At 41.7% G+C, this 20,949-nt stretch overlaps 1 protein-coding gene across 1 annotated transcript in view; it reads left to right on the top strand.

Moving 5' to 3' along the window:
- The window catches only part of kiaa1549la (KIAA1549-like a), a 99,771-nt gene that overhangs the window by 43,513 nt on the left and 35,309 nt on the right, over positions 1-20,949 (top strand). Inside the window, exons 5-11 of the mRNA XM_030054127.1 lie at positions 185-407; positions 2,473-2,606; positions 4,868-5,036; positions 12,428-12,487; positions 13,654-13,814; positions 16,413-16,584; positions 18,111-18,271. Of these exons, the coding sequence (XP_029909987.1) occupies positions 185-407; positions 2,473-2,606; positions 4,868-5,036; positions 12,428-12,487; positions 13,654-13,814; positions 16,413-16,584; positions 18,111-18,271 (1,080 nt within the window). The remainder of the gene's footprint in view (positions 1-184; positions 408-2,472; positions 2,607-4,867; positions 5,037-12,427; positions 12,488-13,653; positions 13,815-16,412; positions 16,585-18,110; positions 18,272-20,949) is intronic.

Here is a 20,949-nt window from a genome sequence, read left to right as displayed (position 1 = left end):
AAAACAATTTGTCACAAGAAAAAATCAACAATACAAAAAACAAAACCAAAAAAAACAATGTTAGTAGAAAGATTGAGAGTCCAACAACTTTGAGCGCAATTATAGAAAATATTGCATATGCCTGTGAATACTGCAACATTAGACATTTTAGGATGCATCTGATTTCTCTATTTCTGTCATGTAGGTGGAGCGCGACGAGTGCAGCCCTCACAACGTGACGCTGGCCTACTATGTGACTAGCGGTAAAATGGTCTACATCTCCTCGGTGGTGGTCGAGGCCCTGAACGTCTATGGCTTTGACAAGCTGCTGTCGGACATCAGGCAGCACACCCCGCTGGTCAAGGCCGTGCTGGTTCCTGTGGCAACGTGGACACCCACCCCCAGCATTCACCTGCAGCTCAAGACAGGTGAGGACACCCACGGGCAGCTCGCCCGGACAGTGGATCTGATATGAACAAGGAGAAACATAAGACAAAATGCGTGATTATGGTCTGATGATGTTCAGTGTAGAAATGGAGCGTGAAAGGATAAAGGATGGTAGAGGTCAAAGAAATTAACAGAGGAAGGGGAGGAGTGTTTGAATATGACATGAGGGAGAGAGGAGAGAGCCGCGGCAGAGAGAGAGAGAGAGAGAAAGGGGAGGGCGACACATGGGGAATGGAGGAGCAGAGACAAAATTAGAAAATTCTGATTACTTGTCTGCTCTCCTTTACTCTTCTCTGATACCCAAATTCCCACACAAACTCCCAAGATTACAGCAGCGGGCAAATTGCTCCACTCATTTAGTCGGTCTCCTATTACCCAAGAAAGTCAGATTTCTGTGCACACACATTCAAATTGAGCCTTGCGGGAATGAATGGAAAAAATAACCAGTGCAATTAGCAAATAGTTAGTTAATAGATTTGGGCCGACAGATTGTAGACCCCACAGTCATCATCAGGAAAATTCATGATCATTCAACTCAATAGGCAAAACACTGTAAAAAGTGTCGCTGGCTGAGATAAGCGGGGGTTAAATAGGTTAAATAGCCTAATGCCTCACAAGTGTTTTGATGTGATTGACTCGACGATTTATTGACTTTGCAGGATTCAGCACTTGGCTGTTAGAAACACTGATCTACAGTAAAAATAAATATCATCGCTCAGAAATGAAAAAAAAAAAAAAAGTATTTAAAAATTCACTACATTTGGGAGAACAGAGCATCCAGTGCATAGCCAAACAGCTGAGAAAAATACAGTCGAAGGCAAGTGAAGTCAAGAAGAAGAAGAATTTATGACACAAAAAAGCAAAAGGCATAACACCTGCATAACACCTGGGTAGACTAATACAGTTGAATCAAACAATAAAAACAATCAAACCAATTCAATAAAAAAAAATCCCATTTCAAATTATAAAAAGATTTAGCAGTGACTTAACGCAGTGCACTGAAATGTAGACATCACAGAATAATATGAAAAAGAAGTTCATAAACAATACATATCAATACAAGGGGCCAGAGAATCAATACAGTATTGTGAAAAACAATACTGTGATACTCAGCAGTACTGATTTTTTTGCACAGCTAAGCATGCACATATGTATAGCTATACTGAGCTACATGGCTGCAGGTGTCATGTATACTGCATCCCTGCTGCCATATGTTTCACTTGAGCCCCTCCACATTGCGAGAGTGTGTCGAGTATGAGATAGAGAAGTCCACTTTTGCATTGTCAAGCCTGCAGCCTAAATCATAAATATTGTGTATGTGCCAAATTATCAGCCAGAACCCAGTTTGCACAGGATTACCAACTGGGTCAACATTGTAATTGAGCCCAAAATATGTTGCAGACTACAAGGCTTGTAAATGCCGTGCAGTCTTTTTTTTTTTTTTTTTTTTTGCCTCTTTTTAGAGATGCTCACTCGCACTCATAAGCACCACAGCCTTTGAATTTAGGTCAGAATATTATTCCACCTCCTCTCTCCCAGTCCTTTTAGAGGTTTTTAAAAGAGGGGGAAGAGAGAGAGAGAGAGGAAGAGGGAGAGGGAGCGGTGAGAGAACGTAGGGCGACTGTGGTATAAAGGACGGAGACAGCATTAAAAACATCCTCCGTAATCCGCTGATGCACTCCATATTGTCTACCTTGTTTTCTTTGGTGCAGAGGTGCATGACGCTGACAGACAACAACTCTTTTAGCCATGCTCATGGCAGATAGTGAGGATAATCCTCTTCCTTTGTCCCACTGCTTAGGTTTATCGGTCACAGAGATAACATCGAAGCACAGCACTATGCTCATTAATACAAAAAAAAAAAAAAAAAGAATACCAATATTCCACACAAGCTTGATGAAGTTCTTGTATCAACTCTATATACATTTCTCTTCCTCTCTCACCCAGTTCTTTGGTGTGTAGGTCTGCTAACAATAACATTTGCAGTTAATGTATTTGCATTGCAACTTTTTTTTACATTGTTATTTTTTTATCTCCCCCCCAAAGTGTTGAGGTTCGTCGGCCCGACAGACAACATCTACTCCTGCAGTTTTGCCCAGATGTTGGAGCAGAGGCTGGAGAATGCCTTTGACGAGGCTCAGGACAAAGTACTGGAGACCTACGACAGGCTAACCGTTGAGGTACTAAATATGCATCATGGTGTCTATTTTTAGCGCGATATGCAGACAGTTAAGTGTGTAATACGTGTACGTAGCATACTAATCAGGATGATGTGAATAATGAGGCCCCAAGGCCAGATTCTGGACCCCTACGATGCTGAAAGTACTGCACATGTTTAAGATAACTAATGGCAGGTTTGCCCGAGGTAATGTATGTAAAATACAGATAGTCAACTTTTAATATGCCTGCTACACTTTGGCTGCGCTGTTGCTCTACTTTGCAAGAGCAAGCGCGTGAAAAATCCTGCAGTTTGAATACACCACAGACACTGATTGGTATACGTAGCAGGTTTATCAGCATGTGTGATATTTACTTGTATGACTTTAACAGCTTCTGTCTTGTGGAACCTGTCTAAACTCTCACTGGCTTCATGTTCCTCCTGCTTATGCATTCATAAGATACTGTTTTTTGCTCGGTTCTCTGAAACTTATCATTTATCAACTTAGTGGCAGTTTTCATAACTGTTATCAGTTTTACACACATTAGCACTTTTCAGCAAGCAGATCATTGTCACTTTGTAATTTGACTTTCAATCATGACACATTTGCTGCAAATTTACACAGAAACCACAGAAATTTCAGCTTCATCCATCAGGTTATCCCTAGACACTGCTTAAAAAACCAAACCAAACCAAACCAAAAAACTTTGTCATAATTTTGGCAGTTATTCCAGTTTCAGATTTTTAATCGTCTACTTCTTCCAAATAAATTCAGAGTTTGAGTGACCATTACTTAAAAGAATGCTTTTTTTCATCTTGTTAGCTACGGGTGAAAAAAAAATCAGACAAAAATTCTGCTGTGTTCACTGGAAAGCTGAAATCAAAGTATCATTCATGAAATTTTGACAACATGCTATTTATGCTGTCAACTCACAAAAACAGCCTCTCTCCTCCTCGGTGCAGTCTGCAGAGGAAAATTCAGGGTGGTTTCTTAATGACAGCATTAATTTCTCCTGAGTTTACACCATGAACCACATGATATTGCAGGTCAGACATTTACAAGACCGATTTTTTTTTTAAGGTCCGACCTCCGTGAAAGGTCAGTGAAAGCAGCAGCCTGTAATAATAGATAAAAGTTTTTAGATGGACAGTCTCCAGACATAAACGACTGCGCTATGAGTTTCCCCTTTTTTATGGTTTCTCCCATTCAAGTTCTCTGGTTTCTCCTTCCTGAAACCAGCGGTAAGACTGTGATGAAAGGCCCAGGCGACATCACAAACATCAACAAGAGACAAACAAAAGAAAAAAACAAATGACAACAGCCAGCTCACTCCAAGACTGGGCCCTCATTTTATTTTCAAAATGTAACTTTTAAGGTAAAACACAGTAAAAATGAAAGGAAACAGCTGCAGATAATTACTCAATCAAAGTACAAATTCTTCAAATGTACAAGCTGGCCTACAGTAACTATGTGCTTAGGTACTTTACATCACGGGTTAATAGTAAATTAATAAATAAGTCTATATACATTTCCAAGTGTATTTCACTCGTAAGCGACTCCAGCTTCAGTTTCAGTTTCAGTTTCTTCCTCCATAAGGACACACAATCACCATCTACTTTTGGACTAGAAAAATGACCATGGAAAACAGTTCAATGTCCATTTTACTTCCATTCAGTTTCTATGGGGACGCAGTCAAAGCTTATTTGTCGACAGTGCTGTTTTTAGGATTAAACTCTCTCAGTTCGTTCTTTTTTTACTCTCTTTTTCCACTGTCAAGGTACTCTCATGACTGCAGGACATACATGCATACACCATGATAATCATAAAGTAGGTCTCAGCAGGCCCAACAGACAGATATAGGGGTCATTCATAATTCATCCTCTGAAATATTTATACTCATGGAGAAATGTGATGGGAATTCCTCATATCTCCTATCATCCACTTTATTATGGTGACTCAATCATATTATTTTCAGTAGCCCACACAGGCCAAAAACATTGTTCCCTCTATGTGTCATGCTGTGTCTGCAATTGTGTAATGCCGTCATTTATGGGCAGCTCAGACAGCTGGTATGATACAGTGCGATATTTCTGCAACAGTGTATGTTTCTGCTGGTACTTGGCTGTGTGAATTATACATGTGCTCTGCCTGTATATCTGTGCGTAAGCTCAGAAAAAAAAAAAAAAAAAAAAAAAATTGCACATTTGGGGCCATTGCTAGGTATTGAACCGGTAGATGCAATGCATGTTTAAAATTGTGCATGTGTGTGTTCTCATTGTCAGATCCAGAGTGTGTCCCAGGAGCCTGGTTCTCCGTCGGTGTCCCTGGTGTACGTGGTGAAGAACCAGAATGTGGTTCTGAACGGGACCATCTCCAGCGGCCTCCTCAACCAGCTGACCGCCGAGCTGGTGGGATACTTCCTCTTCTACCCACCGCTGCTCATCGCTGAGCGTAAGTAACCCCCCCCAAAACACTCAGAGGTGGACGATCTTAATAGTACAGTGGCTTTCTGTGAGTTGCAGCGATGGTTTCTCCTCCCCTGGGTGCGTTTGGTATTTTGATGACATTGTGATACACCATTTGGGCCAACCATCAGCACACGTACGTTGTGTTACTTTTGGCACTTCAGTTCTCTGTACGAACTCTGAAATCACAAAACCCAGCGTCTGTCTGACTTTGACATGAGTGTCACAAGATGGACATTTGAGTTGATGTGGTGGTGGTTAAATAATTATATCAACATAATCATGTCACCAAAATCGATTATGCTGTGTTCATGGGTATAAAGCTGTGATTTGGAAAGAGTTGGAGACACAAATATGAAAGGGAATTGTTTTTTTTTTGTTGTTGTTGCATTTCCTACAGTTCTACACAGTATAATAAAACCTCTCACTCTCCTGAACACAATAAAGGTGAATGAATAAATGAATAAATCACTTAGATTTGATACATTATAAGTCACGACTATTCTAAATGCAAAGTCATGGCTTTAAAATTAGCGACTCGCAAATATTTTGTGTTTTTTTTCTGCATAGACCCGAGGGAAAACAAGCATAATTAACCCTCTGTAATTAATTTTTTCTCTTGCTCCTCTCTCTCTCTCTTTCTCTCTCTGCATTGGTGTTTAATTTGATCCCATAATTTATTCATCACAATCTCAAAAATGTTTTAAAAAAATTTTTAAATCACTGCTGTATCCAGCAAAAAAAAAAAAAAAAACATCCTCATCATATCTTTAAATATGTTTTATTAAATAAACAACCATCAAATAAATTAATTAATAAATAGAATAGAATAAATAAAGACAAAGGATGAATGTGGACTCTGGGACTCGACCAGATGAGAACCACCATTTTAAAATACATATGCGGTGACTTTTTTTAAGATTGTTTTTTTTCTCTCACAGTAGAGAGAGACAGGCAGGGGAGGGGAGAGAGAGGGGACAACATGCAGCAAACGGCCTGAGGTCACATTTGAACCCGGGACGCTGCGATCGGCACTCAGCCATATCACATGGTACAGGCTCTTATCTCAGGAGCTGCTGGGGCGCCTCAGCATGTGGTGTCTTTATCAGCTCTACGGGGACTTAGCTATATATCACTCTGTATATATATAAATATCACTATATCACATGAGTCAGTGCAAATCAATAGATGAAGGATCCAGCATTAAAGTCTCACGTCATGTGACCTCGTCCACACTCATTTGCATGTGAAGAGGATTATGGGAGATTAAAATCACAGCTAAGGTGTGAAGATTTGTACGTAAAGCCCCGACATGCAGAATATTAACCCCAATACTGTATGTCATTCTTAAATGAAGCCTGATAGCGTCGTGTAATGGCTCGGTGGGGGAGGAGGAGGGTCACCAAAGTCAACAAGCAGCTTGCTTGTCTAATCCGTCCTACCACTGTGCAGAGAGAGCGGAGGGAGCTTAGAAAATATATTATGCAAATTAGTATCTGACTTCATCTGTCTGATTGTATCACCTCTTTTTGAGCAGCCACCAGCCACTCTGCTTGGAAGAGAGTTATCGGCACTTGTTTCAGTCCGGCAGGTATTTCAGCCTCTTATCATTCCTGACCAATCACTGCAACAGAGGCTTGTTTTGCTCTCATGGGTCCATGTGAAGACTTGGATAACAATGTGTAGCCCACAAATAATGTCTAGCCAGCCAAGTAGCGAGTTCAGTGCGAGTGCTCGATGCACTCGATGTGCCTCCTCACCGCCTCCTCGGAGACTCTGCCAGTCTGGTTAAAGCTGAAATTCTGATGGGCAACAAGTGAATAGAATTTAATGTAATCCATTTCTCGGCAGTGAGACTCGGTGCGCAGTGCTCTATGCGGCTGTGCAATTTGTATGTGTTTTTGTTCACCTAAATTTCCATGGAAACACATTCAGTGTGTTAATTCTGATGCACGGTTGTATAGAGACTTTATCAGACATGAGCTCGCTCAGAGCTGGGCACTTTAGTTATTCTGCTGCCCGTTAAGAAGGGTCAAAATAGAGACGCAGAGCAAAACTGGAGCAGAGAAATACAGTACATAGGCCAAGAAGTGTGGTGTCTTGTTATTACATTGCCTTGTTGCTAATGATGTTATTTTAGTTTTATATGTCTTGCAAGCAAAAAAAGGAATAATAACTTCTAATGGATGGACTTGAAACATGATCTGAAACACTGTGAAACATTGAAGTGTGATAACTGTGACATCATGGTAATATAATGTCAACAACCACCAGCACAAGGTTTTCCTCATGGTGGAAAAGTGACTCCAAGCTCCCTCTGTTAAAATCAGTTAAAAAGGTGACATTTCACTCATGGAAATCTTTTAGACTTTTTTGTCATTTATGTAACTTAAATGTAAATCAACATTTTTTTTTTTTCAGAGTACCTTTCATCCTCTTGTTTTTGTACCTCTGCTCCTTCTTCAAGCTGGATTTTACTCAACCTTCCTGTTACCTTCAAATTTACAAATCGCTGTAATTTAAACCTCCAGAAAATGATTAGAATAAAAATCACACTACTACAGGTATGGTTATGTTCAGTTAGGGCCCTGAAGCAGAGGGAAGTTTTTTGAAGATTATAAACGGCATGTTATAGTTCCTCAATGTCATGCCGAAGCTACTAAAACAAATGTGTGTGAAATATTAATATTTCTTACATGTTTTATACAGCTAAAAAAAGCCTGATGCATACAAAATGTGTTCAGGACACTGAAAACATCATCATGTTAATTTTATGTTTAGTCACTTGTCCCCATTATATCAGGAAAGACATGAAATATGAAGTACAAAATCATAAAAACAATGTTAATCATGTATTTAGAGATGTTTAACAATGAATGGGGTTAAAATGACCTCAAAGATAATAGGAGGGTTAAAGGAAAAGACTTTCATAAGTCACGTTAGTCTGACATGCGCGTGTCTTGTTCAAAAATATTGTCGCAGCGTCTGATTCTCACATATTAAACTGCAAGGTGAGTGTGAGGGAACCATCGTCTTCTTATGACTAGTTTAAGTGTTTGCCCCCCGGCAGTAAGGCTGACTCAAAAACCTGACAAGGCTGCAGAGTGCGCCTCCATCACTCTTCATGGGAGGAGCAAAGATATTTTGAGCAGCGGGAAGCGATGAGAGAGTGGAAGGAAAGTGACACGACCTGCCACAACCTAACTAACGTGTTCTCCAGTGCTTCATGTATGTTTGAGCACAGCCAGGGCCGCCGCTGTTTGTGTCATCACCACAGAACTGGACTCACTATCGCTCCTAATTCTGCAGCTGTTACATAAGCGGTGTTGTCCTGCTTGTTTCGGCGCCACAGTGTGCTGCTGGGCTGAGACGGACTTAGACAGCGTATGTAGGGTGCCTTCAACATCATTGATTGAGATGCTTTGAATCCACTGCAGGGCAATGCATGATTCATGGCTTAGCGTATGTTTGACCTGCTTCTCAAACAGAAAAAAGGGAGTCAGTTTATACCGCTGCCTCCAGGGTAGCGCTGGCCTCAAGTTTGTACACATACATAAAAATACCAAAAGGCAGACAGCAAAACAACAGAAGTACAAGCTGGTGTTTAAAGTTCTCCCGTAGCTATTTTAGCCCCAATCTGCTCTCAGGAAGGCAGAGTTTCCTTCCAGAAGCCTGTTCACTTATACTGGGAATCCAAAATGATATAAGTCTAAATATTCTCAGTTAGAGGCACCATTACAGTATGTTTATTTATTTATTTTTTTATTGGTGTTAGGTCTTGGTGATATATTGATATCATAGTGATATGATGATAGCTGTTATTTGCCTGTACCCGCTTGGTCATCATATCCACATTAGAAATGACTGTGTATCAAAAATCTCCTGTGTGTAAAGCACAAATACTCATCTCTGCAACAAAGCCAGAATACTGGGTCAAAGATTTTATGATATTTGACTTGTTGTTCTCATTATTTGCTCCTTTTGCAGTCACTGTTGGGCTCTATGTGCAGTAAAGCTGTGTAGAGTTTTGCAGTTTTCTGTATCATGACTCCATCTTCCTAACGAAACACAGCAGCAAACTGTTTGGCAAAGTACTGTTCGATGCCACTGTCCACCCTGACATTTTGTTTGACAGCATCTGTAGAACGATACAAGTGAAAGACCTACACTACATATTAGATATTAATACATCAGCTACATCAGCACTGTTTGTATTTCATCGGCCCAGCCTCTAATGCCATCTGTGAAATTTTGGAGGGGGGGAAACAGCTGTACAGGTCCTATCATCTGAATCATGCCATAAGCAATCTGCTGTCCATGTGCCCCAGATGAGCCAGTTTTAGCCTGGTAGGATTAGATAAGTATCTATTTGTGTGCACTCTCAACGTCCCAAGGGGATAAAACATCACACCTCACATGGTCACATCCAAACCGATTTGGCGTCACCCTAGAAACCCTGTTTTCCCCTGTATGTCCCCCGAGAACCTGTTTCCTTTAACTAATCGTGAAATAATTTGCGTATCGTGATGATCAAGTAAATCTATCTGATAGCTGCGGCGCATGATTCAACTCAAAGACTGAAAACAAAATAAAAAAAAAAGAGAAAGACCATCCGAGGTCATGGCTCTGCAAGAGTTTGCTCATTTCTTGACTTCTGCTGCACTTTGGGCTGTTAATATTTCATGGATGCATCAGTGATAAGATGCTCCAGTGCCTATGAATAGTCCAGACGAGTGCCCATATGCCTCAAGTAGTGTTACAGACACAATGACCTTATTTACATGGAGAGCACAAATGGACGAGCAGCTCCCAAACAGTTAAAGTTCAGATGTTACATGTGTCCAGCATGTGAGCGTCTAATTGGAGAGCAGGTTGCTCTTTGCTACTGCAGGTCTGTCCTCCTGCTGTTTTTGAGCCAAGTGCCAGACAGAACAGGGAACAGTGGATTTATTCATAGCCTGTGCTTTGGAGGGTCTTTGTGCAGTGCACTTTCCACACCACACTGCAGCAGATTCAAATTTACCATATCACACACTTTAACAAGGTTTGATTTTGTTTCTGGGTTTACTTCAAGTGGTAATTAAAGGGATTTTTTTTAGTCTTTCTTTAGTGCAAACTGCTCACCAGTGTTTTTGTCCTGCACCTGTCAGAGATCACCTGTCACTTCAACTGTGTGTCCAGCACCGTGACGTCTTTTTCCTTGCATTTTCTGTCAATAAAGTTTGAGTTTCTTTTCTTTGTCGGTTCAGTCAAAGTACTATCACTGCTCATGCTAATTACCCAGTTCTTCCTGTATTTATTCTTAACAAACTGGAGATGTAAAATGCACCACTTCCTGTGCCCTGGAGGATTTTTCTCAGGAATCTTCTGGTCTCCCAGTTTTTAGAACAGCAAATGTAAAAGCTTTCAGGAACTGGCTATAAGTTGAATTGGAAACAAAGAGTGGAAAAAGAGACATTTATTTGTAGGAAAATGTTGCAAATGTGACTGGCGACTGGCGCACAGAACATGATGCTGTACATAGCACTGCATCCAATGGAAGAGAAGCCTAAGTTAGCCTAAAGGCGGCTATTGTCTTCCCAATGGCAGATACAAGCACTGAAGCTATACACAGATCTGAAGACAGCAAAAAAGCTAAGAGACAAAAGCAAGCTAAAACTAGTCATTTTCAGAAAATAAAAAACTAAAGCTGTAAGTGTACCTTGAAAATAACTGAAAGTAAACTGAAATTGAAATCTAACATCTGAAAATAGCTAAAACTAAATTGACCTTTTTTCACAGCAGCCGTGAAATATCAGGTAAACACAGGTGTCATTAATTACATTGATTAAGGTTCCATATCATTTCAGTGTAGCGGAGTTTTTCCAGTGAGCCAGCCTGAACAGCAGCAGGACCCTGGCTCTGTTAGACCTGAATGGAGCAGGACTTTAATTTAAAATCATTAGTAGCACCTGTGTTTGCCTGCTGCATGCTCCTGGTTGAAAATGGCTGCTGTGGAAAAAGGCCCACTAAAAACTTGCAATTAAATTTACCCTAATTTGAACATGTTGTCTATGTTGTCAATCCTCCATCCACACTCCTCATCATTTCATCAGGAAATATTTGACTAGATTGAAATTCATGATTTTTTTTTTTATGTGAGCTGGCCTAACATCCTCTTGATGAACAGTTTTTTAAAATGTTATGGGATGATGCCGAACCTGAGCAGTGCACTCTGGTCTGTATAAAGTGCCAGATGAACATGTGTGGGTTAGAAAGCCGGGTCAGACCTCCAGTATGAACCGGGCTGCATTTCAACTGTGTGGTCGCCCCCAGCCAGAGGAGGGAGGCGGTGGCAGTCAGCGGGTAAAAGCACTCGTTGACATTAACAGCATCTTCTGCTGCAACGCCACCGACGGCAGCGCTCAACAAGCCTCAGCAGACAGCCAGGTTGGAGGAGTTAGGCGGAGACACATGGTGAAACTGGCAGATGAGAAACAAGGAGGGATAGGTCGCTGGATGAACAGGGCAGAGAAGGAGGCCGATGGACTGAGACGCCTATGACGGCTAAATAAAAAGAGAAGGAGACAGCGATACAGGGCAGAGAGAGACAGGCATTTCGGGTGAGCTGATGAGTAGGCCGGCAGGTAAACAGGCAGAGAAGCAGACAGGCGGATAGGCACGGCGGACCAGACAGCCAGAGGTAGGAAGGTGGGAGTGGTTGATAATGAAACCTGACAAGGAGTGTTTAATAGGATTTTATCATCCACGCCAGAGGCCAGTGCTAAATATCTCCTCCTCTGCAGACATGTCACTGTGACACACACGTTTACCCTCCTTTATTTTTACAAAGTGTCCACATACCAATGCATATGCAGGTTAATGCAGGTTATTCCATTTCGATGCTATGAGCCTCACAAATAGAGAATATTGAGAGATTTAAAAAAAAAAAACAAATTACAATCAGTGATATCAAATCAAGGTTAGACAGATGAAATAAGGGTTTTATGTCCTTGTGCTTTATTGGTTTGCTTCCCACATGTCTGTCCACTGGATTAATAAAACAGAATGGGAATTATAGCAATATGTCAACCACGATGTACATTGTGTCCCTCAGCTTCTCATTTCCTGGTGTGCTTTAACAAAAAAAAAAAAAATAAATAAATAATTTATAGTTTCAGTGCTTTCATTAACTATGTTTAAGTGGCAATAGCAGATAAGCTTTTTTTTTTTTTTTTTTTGCTGCAAACGATTATTTTCTGGGTTACGTGGGTCTTAAATCCAATGTAAAAAAAAAAAAAAAAAGCATTAAAAATGTCTCAAAATGTCTCCACACCTGGCAAACTGCAGGAACCCAGCATGAACTCTCTCTCTCTCTCTCTCTCTCTCTCCCTGCAGCCCTAGAATACCACAATCTTAATACGTCGATGGCAACCAAAAACTACTGGGTCATAACAGGTAACTTTCCCTCGCGCACGCTGCACACACACACACACACACACACACACACACACACACACACACACACACACACACACACACAGACAGAGGTGTTATTGGGTGATCAGTGGTAATCAAGAGCTCTATTGATTGAACAAAACAGCAGTTAGTTAAGTGCTTTGGTCCTTGATGTTGTGCAATTCAGCAGAATGTTATCGGCTTTCCACTTTTTCCTTTAACACCTCAACCCTCTGACCCTCACACACACACACACACACACACACACACACACACACACACACACACACACACACACTCTGTCCTTTTTTCTTTCTGGTTTCGGAGTGTCTTTAGCTGCTCTGTTCCTGGGAAAACCTATTGATGTATAATTCACAGCTTCCTGACTGGGGCAGAGGGAGAGATCACTTCACATCACATCACATCTGGATGTGAATGAAACTCTGTGTGTGTGTGTGTGTGTGTGTGTGTGTGTGTGTGTGTGTGTGTGTGTGTGTGTGTGTGTGTGTGTGTGTGTGCGCGCAGTCTGTCACTGCTCCAGCAGATCTAATTCTGTTCACACTTATTGCCTCTAGTAAGGGACACACTGAGGAAAAAGACTGATGCAAATGCCTGTGCATGTGTGTTTGTGCGCGCACACAGAAATACGTGGGAGCGTGTGTATGCGTGTGTGTGTGTGTTTGTTTGTGTGAGACAGAGAGAGTAAGCGGTGTGTGATCTGTGTGTCACTGCGGCTGTAATAGAAGGTTCTGGATGAGCAGCTTTTAAATGGAAGGGACGATTATCCAGTCCTCTCTAACGTCCTACTTATTTCTTCTCTCTCTCTCTCTCTCTCTCTCTCTCTCTCTCTCTCTCGCTCTCGCTCTCTCTCTCTGTCTTGTTCCCCTCAGTTTATATCAATGCTATGGCCAAATGCTCTCCCTTTAATCTTTTCTCCTCTGTTCCGTGTTTACGCTCTGTCTCCCTCCCTCCCTCCCCTCCTCCTATCTCTTACATCCATCCTCTTCCTCCCTCACTGTCCTCCCTCTCTTTTGCTCTCCACCCCTTCCATTCACCTTGTCTTCCCCTCTTGGCTCTCTCATCCTCTTAATGCCTCTCCTTCCCTTCTTTCCTCCCTTTTACTCCTCTACTGCCTCATGTTGTGTCTCCCAATCCTCTGCCTGCAGTGATCCAGGACGTGGACAGCACCTCCCTGGAGGCCAACTACCAGAGCTTTGCCAGCCTGATGGAGCAGCGGCTGGCCGAGCTCTTCCTGGTGGCTGGGAGGCAGGGCTCTCGCACGGCACGATCCCGCAGAGCCAGCACAGTGGGGGGCTACACTGTGCAGGTAGGCTGGGTGCAAGTGCAAGTGCAAGTGGGTGAGGGCTGATGTGAATGGAGCAGCCCCATTTGTTTTCACGGCCGCACCTTGAAGCCAGTTATTGGGCCAAATCAGAGACGGCGATGAGACGTGCCATAGAAACTCTGGTAGGATTATGGGAGAAAACTTGTCCTAGAAATGGAAATAAGAATAAAAGCACACCAATTAGATGTTGTTAGGTGGAAAGAGCAGCATCCTTGTGTGTGAGTCTGGTGCACAGAACGAGTAGAATTGTGAACGGGACTCTACAGTTGTCATTTAGCCAACTACCATTCATCTTAGAGGATCAGATTTAATAACTTCATTGAGAGATCCATCGCAACAGTACATTCACTATTAAAAATATTTGTAATGGAACATATCTTCACTGGTGTCGTAAAGTTGTAATCAGATGGCAATTGTCAGATCCTAAACTGCAGCTGGTATCTCCCCTTCTAGCTCGAGGTAACGTTAAGGGAAAAATCAGCACCTCTAACTATAGTTATGATGTCAGCTAATCCTAATTAGCTATGTTATTTTTGACGAAAAAGTGTTAAACAAGTCCTGTGACAATCCAGGATGTTTACAGCTGTCAGTGAGGCGAACCAGCTGACAATAATCACACTTGCCATGAACCACAGGCCCTTTGCTGAGTCTACATGACTCTATTTCTATGGTCTGCTCATCATAGTAAGAGTCTCTGATCATAAGCAAACTGCTCACGTTTTTGTGTTGCAAGTACACCTTTGATCAGTAAAGCGCCAGAACGTGTTAAATTACACTCTGCTCAACTTGTCTGAGCAGCAGATGAAGCCACTGCAGGTCCTAACCCTGCTAACTCAAACGCTACAGTGCTATGGTCAGTTTTCAGTGAGCAACATTAATTACCTCAGGCATTGTTTATAAGATGCTGATCAGTGATGTTAAGTAAATGGAATTCCATAGTGACTTTTACTCTACTTTAGATCAAATAAATTTATAAAAAAAAAAACTTTTTAGGCAACAAAGTATTGTGGATTTTCCTTTTTTTATCTTTATTTTAGAGGATTAATGGATAGCAGAAACATTGCACTGAGGATGTTTTACAGTTATGAAGGTGTGTGTGTGTGTTTGAGTGGTGGCAGAGGCGTATATGTATATATGTTCATATTTATACATCTAATGGGTTTTAGACCGCAAAGTGAGAACATTTTTGTGAATTAAGAACATTCTCCATACTTCTCCAAGGAGCTGATTTCCATTTACTGCAGGGGTTTGTTTATTTATAGAGTTAGGATTATCTTTATGTTAGGGCATGTGTTAGAGCTTGTATATGTTATGCATGTAACACTTAGTGTTAGGAATAAATGAGTGGATGTGTTGAGTGGAGGGATCTCACAGGCATGTAAATGAAAGGGTGGGTGGGTGTGTTTGCCTTTGGTTACGTCCCTGACTGGCGCTCCATTTTGTGCAAATGAACACAGCGAGCGACTCCTCCCAAGCTTTTTGTCTTACACGCCCTCAAGGTTTTATAAGTTGTCACAGATGACCAGTTTTATGTCTGGAGTGACAGGGGAGGGAAAGACACACACACACACACACACACACACACAGAGGGTGAGTGTGTGGTTAGAGGACAGACCATCCAGCCGTTTAATACACACATCCTTCCCTTTTATGACAAAATCAAATTACTAGACTTGATTAAACTATGTTCATCAAATTAAAAAAAAAAAAAAGAAGTCTGATGTATGATGAAAGGAAATTGAGATTTCAAGTGACTCAGTTATCCTTAAGTGTCTTCCCCAAGTGCAGTTATCTTGCAGTGGCTGGCTCGTCCTGATCAAAGAAACTGAGCCAATTCAGGAGTTTGATTGGGCCTCTGTAGATCTCCAGCAGCAGCGTCTCATCAGTCAGAGTGTGGGGAGATAAAGCGCAGGAGAAACTGTGTGCTGTGTGCAACTCGGAGTCAAGCCGTCTGGGATGTTAAAGGCAAAACTGATACTGATGGGTTTTTTTTTTGGGTTTTTTTTTTGTTTTTTTTTAGACTGAAACTGATATGATACGTTGTACAGATAGTTTGTGTCTGTAACCTCGCCACTTTCATGCCAAGAATTAGTATTCAGTGTTTCTTCCAGAATTCATTTATAATGATGACGTATCCATGAGTATTTGAATAGAATTTAATCAAAATGCTGCATTAGAGTCACAGTAAAGCAAAATTGAACTTTGGTTGAATTTTGGCTTATATATTTACCTGATTGTTATATGAGTCCACATGGTGGTGAAATATCCTCAGTGTTTGTGTCTCTCCATTCACTTCCAAGGTGCAGCAAAACAGCTCCCAAAATAACAATTTTAGCATAAACTAACATGAACAAAGCGGATTATGTCAATATAAAAAAAACAATACATTCTGGTACCCACTTTTTGATGAAATTAAACTTCTCTTTTCTTGTTATTTTCCTATTTCAGTTGGAAAGCAGATAGGTAAACCCCGAGGGTGTATTTGTCTAGTAGCATTTAATTTCCCTCCAGGAGAGAGGGACGGATCAAACCGTGCTGCAGGTCTAAACCAACAGCCTGTTCTTACCTGTCCTGCTCTAGATGGTGAGCATGCGTCGACTCCCCGGTCCCAAGAACCCAGCAGAGATGACCTACTACGCCCAGCTGAACGGAGCGCCCATCAGCGGCACCACCGCGGCCAAGACCCTCAGCACCCTGGACTCACAAACCATGGCTCTGACCCTGGGCTACTTTGTCCAAGTGCAGGCAGAACGTAAGCGTTGGCAGGGCTAATGTTTCCCAAAATTAAGAGTGAGCACAAATCCTAGCTTCTGTGTTACTCTCCTTTCACTTTACTAAAGAGGATAATCATGGGGGAAATTGCTTTTCAGCATCTACCTTTGCCATGAAAGCTTTCGCTCCGTTTAGTCTGGGAGAACAGTGCCCTCTTTTTGTTTTGGGCCAATAAACAATCCTGCAGATTTTCCAACAAATCCAACCTTGTGGCTCACAGTGTAAAATTAGCTTTGGTGCCATTCTTCTCAGTGATGGTCTTCTTTGATTGAAGATTTGTTTATGTTAAAATTAGGGGTGCACCGATACCAATACTGGTATAGTTGATGTTATATTCTTTAGGTTCCAGGTGACCCTACCACATTATGTTCCATGTAGACCCTCGGTTCCCTGTAAATCTTGTAAATCTGGACACTACGTCATGGATACAGCTACAAGACCAATGTATGCAATGATTTTCCTTTATGTATTTGCTTGTGCTTATTTATTGACGCATATGTTTAGAAAGCTGTGATGGATGCAGAGTCACAAACTTGACTCACGGTCCACAGCCTGAAGCAGCAGCCATTTTAGGGATGGCACACTGGCAAAAGATATTCCTGAAAAGGTATTACCTCCTAAACTCAAGCGTAACATCCTTGGCTTTCTGTGGCATGCTGTAGCATTTGGGTTTTCCATAAATTTCCATGAATTTCCATAATGCAACATGCATTCAATGAAGCTCTTTTGATTCCAATGCAAATTTGCATTCAGAAATTCAGAAACATATATTTTGCTCTGTACTGTTATTTTATGTTTACTTAAGAAGTTTCTCTCTTTCTTGAGGATATTTTTTTTTCGTTTTACTGGTTTTCTAGCTCTCACACAGTACTGTATGCATTGGGTGAGCTGTTTATGTGTACTGGGGAGGATGGACAAAGTGTTACATTCTTTCATACTCTCCATTTTCCAGAAAATTTGTAATTTACAGACAGGACAGATACCAACCGCCGTCAGCGTCCTTTGAATTCCCTGCTCGCTGTGTAGAATACAGGCCAGAGATTGAAACACAGTGTTTTTGTGAAAATAATTTAGTTTGCCTCAACTTGCTCAGCGGAAACGAACTGCATTAGTCCATAAAATGAAAAAAATACCCCTTTGGCACACTGGTTTGTGATAGGGAAGCTCAAAGAAATACCTTGTTAGGAACAAGACTGCTTTCAAGTTATTCAAGGTAACGTCCTCAAAATTCAAGCAAAATTGTCATGTGGTATTTTCTGCTTGTGCTTTACAAGTTTCCAAAGTTTTGTTTTACAATATGCTGCAGCATTTAAATATCCAATCAGTGTGTTAGCTGGTGAGCAGAAAAATGTTGAGCATTTGTTTTTGCTTATCCTCTCTCTGCCTCCTGGTGCTGTGGAGCTGAAGAATCACATAACAGCTAAACTGTTTAGTAATGATTTCAAGCAACTTCATATATTGACAGACAGTGTGTGTGTGTTTGTGTGTGTGTGTGTGTGTGTGTAGCTGTTGTAAAGACGCCGCCCAGCAACCTGTGGATCATGGCAATTCTGACTCCCGTCTTCCTGCTGATGGTGGTGATCGGCATGGTGGCCTTCATTCTGTGCAAGAGGAACAGGGTCATCTTCAAAACCAGCGCCTTCAGGTCCTTCAAAACGCGCTCCAAGGTAACGCCGTCAAGCTGTCATGTCTTTCACCCACTTTTTTACATTTCTGTGCTCCATCTTCTTGATCTCTCTGATGCTCAGGTTTCTATTTCTTGCTCTCGTTCTTCATCCTCTCCTCCTTTCATTGCTACAGATGGGTTGTTGCCTTACACTGGGGTATTAATTCTCGCCTCGTAAATGTTTAAACATAACGGCTTCACCTTAACATGTCCCAGAAACCAGTTTGACTGTGAAATCTCAGCCGAGATTACGTAAGCCAGCCCTGAACGTGTTACACATCGCACAGTAAACCTATTGTGTTAAGTTGTTTCTTCGGGTCAGGAAAATCGAGGCCCATCTGTGCAGGCCCGAGCCGTTTATTTTCTATCTGCCTAATCGCCCATGGTCATTGCTAATCACGCGTGCTGTAAAGACCAATCGGGTGAGAGGAAATGGGAAGGGCTCCGTGTGCTGGAAGTGAACCTCGAGGTTTCATCGGCTCTTTCACAATAACGGCTATGATCAGTCAAAATCAACTCATTTGAGAAAGACCAAGTGCATAACAGATCTGTAACGAGTTTGATGTAAAATTGTTCCCCTGACCACAGACACTGTAACAACAGCTAATTATTAGTGTCCATTAGTAGAAGTAATGAACACACACCAAGATATCCAGCTTCATTTGCTCAGTAAAATTGTCGAGAATTCCATAATATTGAATCTAATTTCACATCTGATGTCGCTGTGGATGGATTTCCGCTCCAGCTTCTGGCTATGTGAGAGCTGCTGTCACCGGCTACATTTACATGCGCAGAGTTGCTCAACCATTGTCCAAACACCAGTTAAGGTCTTATTCAGGTTAAACTGTTTACATGTACCTCTGACACCCCGTGAGGCTCCCTGCTGTTATGAATAAATAACTTTGCAGAACAGATTTTGGTCTGACTGAGCACGAGTGGGTTGAAAATGATGAGCCCCAAAAAATTCATCTGCGCAATCTCGTCAGTGCGCCACAGGAATAATCAGATGTTACAAGCCATCATAACCTCGTAGGCTGACATCGAAAATGTACCCATAAGTCTGTGCATAAGTCTGAGCTTGTGCAGACGACGGACCAAAAGTGAAAGGAGTGAGATGTTTTCATGCCTCAGTGGCCGGTTTAATAAAAGAGCAAGTCAGGCATCTAATCCAGGTCTGTCATACTCAGACACGTTAAGACAGCACACATGTTGGGCTGCACCTGAACCTGATGACTCTGTTGTGAGGTTTACATGCATGAGCCCAAGCCAGCTTCCTGTGTTAAGTCATAATGTATGATATTTGCACCAAGTGTGCTGCCTTCAATCCCCCATGAGGAAAGTTTGAATCACAAGCCTTTATGGTAGATTTACATTCCAAAAATGCTAGTCATCTCTATCTAATGGAGAAACTGGATCCGCAATTGTACAGTTTCAGAACAGCAAAACACTATCAGAAGTGCTGTTTACAAAGCTCACACTTGTCCGTCTGTACTATCCAAGTTTCTTGTATCCAGCAAAACACAGATTTTTGCTCAGATTTTGCTGCAAAGACCATTTACACGAAATCCTCTGGTGCGCGGCCAGGAAACAGGCATGCACGAGCGTGTGTGTGTGTGTTTCACTGTACTTGGACGGACGTGTTTGTGCACACACGGTTCATGACTGTGAAAATATGTGTGTTTTGGAGGCACTGAACATATGACTACGACTACATAAGACTGAAGACCACAGACTTAGATTATACACCATGACGAGTTTTTGACAGCATTTTGCCGTTATAAAATCATAAAATTAGGCACCCCTTTTTTCCATTGGATCAGAGATGGCTAGCATTTTTTTTTAAATATGAGTTTACCATGAAGGCTTGTGAGTAAAGCTTTATTCGTCAGGAATTGCAGGCGGCACACACTTAGCACAAACATAATCCAGTATGGGTGAGGTATCCCTTTAAGAGGGGGCTTTTCTTTGCATAAATGTAGAAAATGAATTCAACTTTCTTGGCCCTGACAGCATGCAGTGACCTGTCGAACAAGTCCTGTGCATCGAGGATCATCATCATCATTTTATACACTTTGCCTGTTCGTTTTTCTGTCGTCAGATTGCTTTCTGTTGGCAAATTTGATTTCCATTCTGTTCTATTCTCTTCTGAAGTTTTTATTGCTATTGTTTCTTCTTTTCTTTTCTATTTTATTCTGTTAACCCTTCCCTCATGCTCCTTTAACTCTCTCACTGTTTAGACGTCATATCGAAGAGAGGGCAGTTACCACCATCAGGTATTCACTGATTGACCCGCTGGGTGGAGAACTGACCGACTGATTTATGAACTAGATGAGTGAATGAATGACATACCGACTGACTGACTGACTGATTGGGTGGCTTATTGCGATGTAAAATATCTGGTTGACTAGTCGACTGGCTGCCCTGTTGGATGGCTGTCGCTGTGTGTGCTGCCTGTTGTTGTTGCTGGGTAAATTCTTGCATGTGGCTCCTGTGCTGTGGACATGACTTATTCCACCATCCTCATTGGCTGTGGGAGATCAATAGGAGGAGGGAGAAGGGGCTGCCTGCCAGCGAGGGAAGGTGAAAAAGCATAAATAGAGGTAGAGAATTCACAAGCACATTCCTTAGGATTGAAATTGTTTCAGTTTTTATTTAATCGACTAAATGATTGAGGAGGAT

Source organism: Myripristis murdjan, chromosome 6 (assembly GCF_902150065.1).
Source record: "Myripristis murdjan chromosome 6, fMyrMur1.1, whole genome shotgun sequence".
In the NCBI taxonomy this organism is placed as follows: Eukaryota; Metazoa; Chordata; class Actinopteri; order Holocentriformes; family Holocentridae; genus Myripristis; species Myripristis murdjan.
Note: the sequence above shows the minus strand (reverse complement) of the source record. Positions and strands in the feature narration are given on the sequence as shown.